This window comes from Notechis scutatus, chromosome 1 (genome assembly GCF_049901735.1).
Source record: "Notechis scutatus isolate UNSWTSFEM ecotype Mainland chromosome 1, rNotScu1.2, whole genome shotgun sequence".
Taxonomy (NCBI): domain Eukaryota; kingdom Metazoa; phylum Chordata; class Lepidosauria; order Squamata; family Elapidae; genus Notechis; species Notechis scutatus.
In genome coordinates, this window is record NC_142009.1 from 26,159,825 (window position 1) to 26,170,570 (window position 10,746).

Below are 10,746 nucleotides of genomic sequence, written 5' to 3' on the forward strand. Positions count from 1 at the left end.
CTCTTTATTCATTACGTTCATTTATAAATTTCGTAAAGTTATGTGGATATGGCATAGGATATGGTATGTGTAGGGATGCTGAATATGAGCCAGCCCTCCAGCCCTTAAAAGCACTATTACTCAAAAAATGAAACTTCCTTTAATGTCATCCACCCACCCGTGGCTCCTTGCGTTCAAAAGCAGACGATGGAGTCTTCCGTGGGAGAGGAACTGCAAAAAGGGTATTTTATCAGTGTTCCTTCTGTAGGGCAGGCATACCCCGGAGTGATGATCTCAGGAGATCTGTGGAACTGGAAAGAAGACGCTCCCCGCAGTTTTTCTCCTTCCCCCATCCAGGAATCGCGACGAGATCTTTCTGAAGGCCCTTTAGGAACCAGCGCTTCGTAGATCCTCCCCAGTGACCGGCTTGCAAAGAGCGCGGGGAACAACGAAGCAAACCTGCCCTAGCCTAGAAGACGTCCAGAACTCGGAAGGGGGAGAGAGGCGGGAATGAACGTGTCAGCCAGCACCCGCCTTTCCGCCACGTGGCCCCGAGACTGCGGCCGATGGGCACCAACCGGCGCTGCGAAGCGACTGCGCCAGGAGAAGAAAGGCCTCTCTCTACGTCCGCCCCCCACCTCGCCCAAACCCCACACCGCGGATCCGCGCTGCCTGGAGAATTGGGTAACTGGAAGAGGAGATCCATGCTCAACGGCGTTGCTCCTTGCTGCTGTGCCACGCCCTGCCCCGCAGAGGGTGAGGGCTTGCCCTGCAGAATGGATGTGCAACGGGCAGGGGGGAGGGAGGATGGCATCACCGGACTCTCCGGCCCGAAGTCCATGAGTGTAGGAGTGGAGGCAGGAGCTGTTGGGCATTAGGTTCCCCCACCCACCCCACGCCCGCCCCTCGCTGGCTGCGTTCCCTGCAGCTGGAGCACTAGCAGTGGGAAAAGATAGGGAAGGCTGTGCCACGTCCACCTGCAGGTCAGACATGCTTTTTAACCATTCTTATCTACTTTAAAGCAAAACGTTGAGAAATTAATGGAGTAACTGACGGGCTCTGCTGCAATCTGTCTCTCTGGTAGTGGGTTAGTTTTCTATCTGCAATGAATGAGGGGAGAGAACACCCTGAGAAATGTATTTTCCCCGAGCTGCAGCTGAATGTGGTAAAGGGCATGCTAGAATCTGTGCTACCGCTGCACCCCATCTTCTGACAGGTAATGTGTGGGAGCAGCATGAAAGGGGTGAGGTCACCTGGAATGTAGAATAATGTGTGGGAAGGAAGAATGAAATGTTGCTTCCCTGCTTGATTCAGGTTAGTAAAAGGTGCTAAGGATGTGAATTACGGGTTGGGCTGACTGTTTTTAAAGGCAGGTAGCTACACTTGGGTGGAAAATCGGACCAGACCGACTTTTCTTCCAGATGGACGGGTCATGATATTGTCTCCGGCCCGAAGGCTGTAGTCTGTCTTCCAGTCTGTCTTCTGTGGCTGGAAACTTTGTTTTTGCTAGCCCACAATGTGCAACAGGAACCTCAGTGTTCACGGAGTGCCATAGACATCTCTGCCATTGCAGGTAGCGGTCTCCATGCCGGAGAGATAGTTCTACCTCCGGTGTCCTGCAGAACGTGAACTGAAGCGTCTTGCCCCTGCCCACCAGGACCAGAATGAAGGGGCTATTTCTAGCAGTTTGGTTCTTCATTGTGCCGACCAGATGGGCGGCACCAAAGAACAGCAGTGCCAGGTACCACCTAGTTGTAAGGGATGAGGGTTTCTCTGAACACAGAGATGGACAGGAAACTGTCCCCTAAAGGAGCCTTCAGATCTGAAAATGGGCCTGCAATCCATTTTCCATTCAGCAGAGGTGACTAAATGTCTTTGTACCTGCCCCACTCTTTTTTTTAATGTCTTCTAGACCTGAGATCCCCCACGATTCTATGGATCAACCCATCCTGAATCCTCTGCACCCAAGCCAAGTTTCTCTAAAGTAAGTACATGCCATCCAACAGGTGTGCCTTTCCCAAAATTCAGCACTTCTGCTACATATGACAGGCTGAGATCCAAGAGGGCCAAAATTTGGAAGAAGGTTGGCTGACTGTCTTTCTGTCCCTTTTTCTTACCATCCCAGGACATCCCCTTTCCATTTGATCTCTAAAATAACAGGGAAAGATTCCATCTCCACATTCAAGTAATTTGTATTTCAGCTGGATTTGGGGACTTTTTAGATCTGGTTTGCCTTGGCCTTGGCCTACCAACATGTTAATGTTCATAATCAGGCATATACTAGCTGGATTTAAACTAGCCTAAGCTAAAATGGGAACTTGGGAACTTATAGTTTAGCAAGTTGTAGGGCCCCAACTATTATCTTGGGTGTCAGGTAGGAACACGTCATTTATTTATTTGAGCATAGCATGGGGTATGAACACAGCAACTGCATTTTGTTCCTTCAGATTTAGAATTTAGTACGTTGGCTGAACTCAGGGATTAAAAACTTATCTGAATGTTTGAAGAGTGTCTTCTCTGCACCATTGAGTCTGGGCAGGTATCCAAGAAAAAGGATTGGAAGCCCTAATGACTTTGACTGCCCATCTTTCCACACACTGATTCTGAGAGCTATAAGTATTCTCTGTTGCAATGGTTGTTATCTTGTCCTGCAAGTCAGTCAGTGTTTCTGTGCTGTGGTTTGTTCCATCATGGCAACATAATAGATGCTGACTTGGTCTTTCCTAGGATGCTCCAAGACTATCTGGAGAACATTGGGCAGTTGAATGGGGGTGCTGCTACCATGACAAGGGAACAGGGTAAGTAAGAATTTTACTACGTAATGCATGTTGAGAGGGCAACTGATAGCTTCTCACTCTAGGACAGGGGTCCTCAAACTTGGCAACTTTAAGACTGGTGGACTTCAACTCCCAGAATTCCTCAGCCAGCAAAGCTGGCTGAGGAATTCTGGGAGTTGAAGTCCACCAGTCTTAAAGTTGCCAAGGTTCAGAGACCTCTGCTCTAGGAAACAGTAGCTTTAAGCCCACATTTAAAAATAGGGATTCCAATGCTAGCAATGCAAAAGTTCCCTTTTGAAGTTGGAAAAGATGTTCCAACAAACAAATATAGAAGATTATCTGAGAAAACAATAACACATAACAAAAACAATATAAGTTTTGAGTCTACAACAGCTAATTTTACAGATTGAGAGAAACATTTTCAGAGCAAAGAAAGAAAGCAAAACAAATTATATAAGCTGCCTGGATATCTTTCACCAAAGAGAAGAAAACATCTTTTGAAATTAGATGGCTCGGCTGCAGAGAAGGTGCAGCTTCTCTTATCAATTTGTCTCCTTCAAATTATTCTGCTCAAAGGCAGAGCTTTTGAGTCAGTAATTATTTTTCCACCTTCTTTGAAGTTAACCCCTGCAAAGGATAATCAATCACTATTTCCCTCTAAAAACTACCTTTTTGATCACAACAAGCCTGGGCCCTGACAGACAATTAAAAGGTGGTGGTTTCTTATGCAATAGTTTGAGATGTTATCTGATTCAACGTGGCCATCTCTGATACTGGCTATTTTGCTTTCACTTTTTAATCTTGTAAACAGTCTGAACCCACTCATGCAAAGTCTATTATTATGTAGCAAAACTGGAGCCTGACAAATCCTCAGCTTGCCCCATACAGTTAGATGGCTGAGGTTGTGCTGGATGGTTTTCCTTTCCTCTGTTCTCCTCAAGACAGAAGAAAAACAAACCAGTTTTGTTTTTGGGGTCTCCTTTACAAGATTTGCAGAGTACTGGAAACAGTTCGGGGTTTTTAGAGCTCATTCCTATTCCCAGAATAAATACTTTAAAAGAGTCACCCTCACCTATTTTTTGGAAATGTATCAATGGCTAATAAATGTTAGACATGAAGCAATTAGACATGAAGCAAATTATGCTAGGCACAGATTTCCTGTGGCAGAGAGTGCTTTGGATCACTGGAATTCAGAAAACCCAATGCAGAAGTCCATAGTTTCCTCTCTAGCAATCAGAGATGTTTCTGGACATGGACAAAATGAAATGTTCTCGTAATGGATTATAGGTTTGTTTCTGTTGTTGGTGCTGATATGAATATAAATGCTGCCTTTCAGGATGGATTCATTCTGTTAATGCTAAATTTGGAAATTGATGCTTGTGATGTTTACAGCCTGCTTTGCTCCTGTTATGCCAATTAAGCAGTAGACAGACAGGCATGGAATATTTCCAGGCATAAATTCCCACTCATAAACCAGCAAGGCCAACTTTGCTTAGTGTCAGAAAATGCTTTTAAATCTCATAGCCGGAGTATTAAGAACCTAAATCTGTAGTGAACTTAATTTTTTTTTTTAAGCCCTAGCAGATATTAACAGGAAAGCCTAGACCAGCAAGTGTCACAGCTGTGATTGGGTACCAGGCAATTGGTTTTTAGGATCCAGAGACAATAAGGACACCAGTAAATAAAGGGATTTTAAGCTTCATTAGCTCAAGCAAACAGATTTAAAGGCATAATATTAAATGCATACATACCAAGGAAGATGAAACCCAGATCTCTTACAAATTGAACGAGATGGGCAGCAAATACATTTGATACTTTAAAAAAACTCTCAGGAGTTCCTTAATAACAACAGCAGAGATATAATGGGGGCTGCCAGTTTCCATGGTACCCAATGCTAGATTCTTACAGATGCTCCCAACGAATAACAGTGTGATGACCTGTAGTCTCTCAAAATAACACAAAACCCAAAACATACATTAAAGTCTGGTAAGGACTTCAACTTAACTTCACTGTTTTATTAGGCACAGTTTAAAGTCACAAAAGTAAATAATGAGTCAAAAAGAAAACCAAAACAAACTGCATTGACGAGAGTTCCGAAGCAAGCCAAGATAACTAATCATAAACTCCAGGAAAATAACCGAGGAGAGTCCATGGGAAGAACGCTTGCAAAGCTAAACCTCTTTCAAAGTAAACACTAAACTTTGACTCCAGCAATTCTGACTGCGTATTTATAAACTTATATACATAGCTCCCAGCTGCAAGCCACGAGGAAGATCATGGTAATCTCCTCTTGAGTAGGCCTCACTTTTCCCTGATCCTCTCCTCCCTGCGTGACCTAGGATTGATAGGGGATGGGCCTGGATCCTCCTCTGATTGCTCAGCTGGCCTCTGCCCTTCCCCAGCCTCCTCCACCACCTCTGGAGCCATACTCCCACTCCCTGTTGGCTGTTCCTCTTCTTCCTCAGAGTCAGTCTCTACCAGGGGCATGACAAACAGTAACTCCAAGGTTTTTATTAGTACCTGGCATCATGACTTCATGGCCCTGCTATGATCATGAAACTGTGAGACCTGACCTTGGCTGGGTGGTACATGACTGGGACGGGAACTGAAATTCTGAGATTTTCACAGGTTTGCAGCTATTGAAGATTCACTCTTTGATTCAGCAAGCAAGTGTGAAAAGCAACCAGCTTGGCTCAGAATGAGCTCTAAACCTCTAGATTTTTCTTAATATGAAGGAGCAATCAAAACATGTTGCTAAACTTCTCAAAATAAGAATGGTCTTCAAATTACTCAAGAGAATCTGGGATTGCACTGTGGGAGAGGAAACTGTAGATTCCACCTTCCAGTGATCAAGAAAAGTGAGGTTTGGTGGGAATATTGTTTAGGAAAAAACATCAGCATTCATAGAATCATTGAGTTGGAAGTGTCTCTGTTGTCCTAGAATCAAAATCCCTTGCTCCATGCAGGAATCCAAATGAGAGCATTCTTAACATACAACAGGGGTCTATTGTTTTTGTAGTTTTGGGCTTTCTTGTCGTGAGCCTCCCAGAGTTGTTTGTTGTTCAGGGGTTTTCAAACTTGACAGCTTTAAGACTTGTGGACTTTAACTCCCAAAATTCCTCCTCCAGTCATGTTAGCTCAGGAATTCTGGGAGTTGAAGTCCACAAGTCTTAAACTTGCCAAGTTTGAAGACCCTTGACATAGAAGAATCCCCTCACATCTCTATTGAACTGGATCCCACTGTCAAACGCTCTTACTGCAGTATTAAGAAGCTCTTGCTGACATTCATTGGGAGTCTGCTGTAATGGGCTGAGAATATCCTTGAGGACCAGGGGGAAGAGCCACAACCAAGACAACTGACAGATAAAAGAATCTGAGTCCAAAGAAATGTAATCTGAGAAAACATCTCAGAATTGACCCTTTTTAGTTCCCTCATAAATAATGGCAGAGTTGGAAGAGCACTTTCAGCTTGCAAGATTGTGTTACTGGTAGTCCTTGACTTATGACCACAATTGGGACCAGTATTTCCATTCCTAAGTAAGGCAGTTGTTGAGTTGTGCCCGATTTTACAACCTTTTTTGCTACAGTTAAGCAAGTCCCTGCAATTGTTAAGTGAAACATACAGTCAATAAATGAATGCACTTCTCCCAAATGACTTTGTTGTTGGAAACTGGCTGGGAAGGTCTCAAAAGACAATCATATGATCCCAGGATCATATGCAACCATCGTAAATACATGCTAGTTGTTAAGTGCTCAAATGTTGACCACATGTTCATGGGGATGCTGTGACAGTTGTAAGTACAAGAACTGGTTCTAAGTCACTTTTTTCAGTGTCTTTGTAACTTTGGTCCCTAAACAAAAAGTTGTAAGTCAAGGACTATCTGTACTTTCACCCTTTAATAAAAGTAGCACTAGTTTTCTAGTCTGGTGTGAAGATTAATATCTGCTGTGCTTTAGCTTAAATGCATTGTTCCAAATCCTGAACTCCGATACGATGGAGAATAGTTCCCATATGTGGCTTGCACTAGGAGCAGTGTTGGCCTCTGCTATTTTTTGGTTCACTATGCATTCCTTCTCCATTCCGATTCTTTCTAGCGCTCTTGCTTCTCTTTGCTCTCCATGACTATGACAAAAGTGGGCACTTGGATGGTCTGGAATTCATGAGACTGCTGAGTGAATTAGTGTTCCAACAGGGAAAAGAACAGCCTGCACCTGACACGGTAGGCACATTTTATTCCTCAGTCTCTAGTAAGGTTGGCACCTTTGCCAATTCTTTTTTCTTCCCCCCCCCTAGTTTTTATTAAACTTTACAATTAAAGATAAAAACTAATGCAAACTAAAAAACATAAATTGTAAAAAAGAAGAAACAATATTAAAACCATAAGAATATAGAAGAGAAAAAGAAAAGTATATACTGTATAAACAAATGATTTCGTCCTTTATCATAATCAGTAAACAATTTCAGTAAGATAGCAATCACCTTCTCTTAAGATACAATAAAGGGTATCTTCCCATATTGATATCTTACCTATAAACAAATCCTTAAAACCTCAGCATTCATTCCTTGTCCACAAACATTCAAGAAGTGATTTGGTTACCTATTTTTTATTTTGATCAAATAAATCAACTTTTACTTTTTACTTTTACCTTTTACTTTTAACTATCATGATATTTAATCCCTTTAAATAATGTCATACAACTTGATTTCTTATCATTTTTGCTTTGTCACTTCTCACAAAACTTTAATAGGTCTCTTGTAAACCTAATATAGCAACGTTATTTGTCATACTTTTGGTTATCTTTTATTCCTTTAAATCATTAAGGTATCAACTGGTGTCATCTACATTTCTAGTGTAGCATCTTTTTCCATGTAATTTTTGTAGCCTCTCATCTTCAAAACCACTTGCAATTCAGTCTCAGTCTTGTCTGGTAAAATTTCTTCCTCTTAAATAAAACCTTTAAAAGACAGCCTATAATCATAGACACTTTTGGATCCATTATTCACCAATGTCCCTCAGTGTCTAGTGCCAAAGTATTGCTCTATTCTAAATTAGTTCATCAAATTTAAATGTTCTTTTCCTTTAATTATAATCTTTAGTTCCTTCTGGGTCCCTCTGTAGTGTCCAACCTTCAAAGTGCCATCCTATCGGGGTTTTTTTCTGAATTCAAAATAACAGCATTTTCTCATGGGAAGGTTTATTATAATTAATTTTAAAATCTTATATCAAATCTATCTGAACGCTGTCCATTTGTAGCTTTCCAGAATCAATGTTCTAATCACCCTTTTGCTGTTTATTCCCCATTTTTTAAAAACATCTTAAGCTTGTATTTAAAACTTTTGTGAAGGATTGAAAAAAGGTCACCTGGTGGTATAAAACATGCCAAACCATTGGTTCCTAATAGCTGAAGAGCAGTTAAGTAAAAAATATATATTAAGAAATAAGACTTAATGGACTTTGTGTCCATATAGGCTATTTTACAGCTGTCACCTTGATTAAAATCCCTCAACTCACAAGTCCACCATAAAATGTCAGTCCCTACCATCTACTCACAAGGAGCAGGGGTCTGGATTACAAGTAGGCAATCTTACAATCTCACGTTTATCCAGAGACTTCACTGGCCAGAATTTGTTGCTTGGCAACTGATCTCTGCTGCAATGCCATCTCACTTCTACTGGGATGAGTAGTTTACCATGGATGCTCACCGGAAGTCCCCACATTTTTACCAACTCTTTAAGTAACAAGAGTTGTCTCTAGTTGTTCTCATTCTTTGTCTGGTTGAGCCTTATCAGAATCCCTGTATTCAGTTAAATTTTTTTCTGTTCAATTGTGTCCGTTCTCAGACACTGCTTGGACAAATCCCAGTAGTTTTCTTAGTTTTTCAGAAGTGGTTTGCCATTGCTTCCTTCCTAAGTAGGGCCGAGTGAGAATCATTGGCCCAAGGTCACCCAGAAATCAACTTTCCAGCCTGCTTCTTTAACCACTATACCAAACTGGCTCTCTCTCAGTAGATAATAAGCTGCAAATAATGTACACCTGTTTCTATTCTAAAAGTATCTTGTTGGCCATGGTAGGAAGAGGAAGCTAAAGTAGACTTGGCCTGATCCAGCTCAGTTTTTTATCTTTCTTTTGTCTATAGAAGATGTCAGTTACATTGTTCCTTATCTTCAGTTTATATTGATAATTGGAAAGCTTTCTTGATTCCCTCTGTTGCTTGTTAAATCAATTACTAGAACAAATTAACACAGGAACTAGCCAGATTTCTCAAACCAGTTTCTTTTCAGGAACACAGATTAACCTTTTTCCTTTCAAACAAAGCTGAATAGGGAAACATGCCAAACCATTGGTTCCTAATAGCTGAAGAGCAGTTAAGTAAAAAAAAATTATTAAGAAATAAGACTTAATGGACTTCTCTTGATTCCCTTTCAGGTAGTACCAATGGTGGACAGTATCTTGGAGACTCAGGACTTCAACTGGGATGGACTACTGGAGCCTTTAGAGTTATTTCTTCCTCCACGGCAAGGAGAGAAACCAAACTTCCTTACTGCTGTTAGTGAAGAAGATGGTCCAGTCCTGTGGGCACTTCCTAAGCCAAATGAAGCAGCCATTGGTTTCCCAGGTCCCTCCGAACAACAAAGTAATGGAGACTCCCCACCTGAACCAGCAGTTCAGGAACAAGACATGATGGGTGACCAATTGTGGAGCCTGGAGAAGCATGGGGGAGAGCTCAGCCAGGAAACCGCAGGAGACCCAGATCAACAAGGGGAAGAGATGCCCTCTGCTCCAGGAGATTGAAATACACCCTGTATATAACCTTAGGTGATTAGCCAAGAAGTGAGAACTGAAGGCCTCTAGGTCAATTTCAGAAATGGAATGCAGATAATCACCTCTTTCCCAACATTTCCTTCTGGGTTCCCACCCCTTCTGTTTATCAAAGCAAAACAGAATAGGATTGATTCCCTGTTCAGTCAACTCCGCTGTACCCTGTTATCTAAAGACAGCCCTTTTCCAGCTTTCAAGGGATATATACCCCAGAACTTGAGAAACAGAAGTCACTAAAAACTTCTCCTCACCATGGCTCCACTTTCTCCTCAGTGCACCTGAGTGCATCATTCAGACATGGAAACACGCCCCCCCGCCCAGTACTACAGCCTTTCCAGGAGGTTATGCTACCTAGGTAGGAAAGATTTCTCTAAACTGAAAAGCCTGTCTTAGCAGGTTGCCTTCCTGAATAGTCTCTCTCTTCACAGAGCAGGCTCCCGATTCTAGAGGGCCTACTTAGCATCTCTTGCTCTGCCTTCCTCAAGTAAAGAGGTGCTGCACAGAGGCAGGACAGAACTTACAACTATAATTTCCCAGTCTCGCCAAGGATGTATCTGTGCACTTCAGATGTCCGTTCTGATCACTCACTCAGCAGGGTCCTTTGGGGAAAAGCCTACCCAACACTGCAGAAGGCATCAGGTATGTCTTTTGCCATGGTATTTAAATGACATAATTTAAATGACTGCCCATTTCATAAAAGTGATTCTGAAACAAAACCACAATCCATGTTTTCTAAGGTTAAACCGGTAAACTCCAGTCACGAAAGAGAACACAGCTCACCTAACAACCTGGTCCAAAACCTAGGGAAACAGCCAGAGATGCGTATGCTTCTCCTACACTTCTGCTTTTTCTAATCTGCCAATAAATCGTCTTCAAACTGAATTATGTCTCTGTACCATATAGGAAGAGGAATAAATTATCTTCCTCTGTACCATATAGGAAGAGGAATAAATTATCAGGAATCTTAGTGGCTCAGAGAGGCAAGGACGAACTTCCCTTACAAGGTAGGGGAGCTGATAATCATAGTATCTGACAAAGAGAAAAAATTCAAGGACTGTCACATCAGATTAATCAACTGGGCAGCTAGCTGTTTATACTGTGTTCTGTACTGTAATGTCTTCAGCAGGAAGAGAAGTAGGCTCAGTAGTGGGGAGGAGTGTGCTGGCTGT

General features: G+C 42.1%; 1 protein-coding gene across 4 annotated transcripts; it reads left to right on the plus strand.

The window, feature by feature from the left end:
* Nucleotides 1-511: 511 nt before the first annotated feature.
* Nucleotides 512-10,459, plus strand: CGREF1 (cell growth regulator with EF-hand domain 1). Of its 4 annotated transcripts, XM_087949274.1 has the most exons (7): nucleotides 934-962; nucleotides 1,196-1,293; nucleotides 1,553-1,720; nucleotides 1,892-1,963; nucleotides 2,707-2,777; nucleotides 6,852-6,976; nucleotides 9,185-10,459. In XM_087949274.1, exons 3-7 carry the CDS (start codon nucleotides 1,644-1,646, stop codon nucleotides 9,548-9,550), a joined length of 711 nt encoding a protein of 236 aa, XP_087805400.1. In that variant the 5' UTR covers nucleotides 934-962; nucleotides 1,196-1,293; nucleotides 1,553-1,643; the 3' UTR covers nucleotides 9,551-10,459. The 4 variants fall into 4 exon arrangements, with proteins under 4 accessions (XP_026527370.1, XP_026527367.1, XP_087805400.1 ...); XM_026671585.2 differs by lacking the exons at nucleotides 934-962; nucleotides 1,196-1,293 and adding an exon at nucleotides 512-663; XM_026671582.2 differs by lacking the exon at nucleotides 1,196-1,293 and having other exon boundaries at nucleotides 832-962.
* The last annotated feature ends 287 nt before the right edge of the window (nucleotides 10,460-10,746 follow it).

Excerpts from the sequence above, each read along its gene's own strand:
- CGREF1 (XM_026671585.2), top strand. The coding sequence starts at position 1,644 with ATGAAGGGGCTATTTCTAGCAGTTTGGTTCTTCATTGTGCCGACCAGA. Across the intron at positions 1,721-1,891 it reads CCAAAGAACAGCAGTGCCAG|ACCTGAGATCCCCCACGATT; the intron begins GTACCACCTAGT and ends AATGTCTTCTAG. Across the intron at positions 6,977-9,184 it reads AACAGCCTGCACCTGACACG|GTAGTACCAATGGTGGACAG; the intron begins GTAGGCACATTT and ends ATTCCCTTTCAG.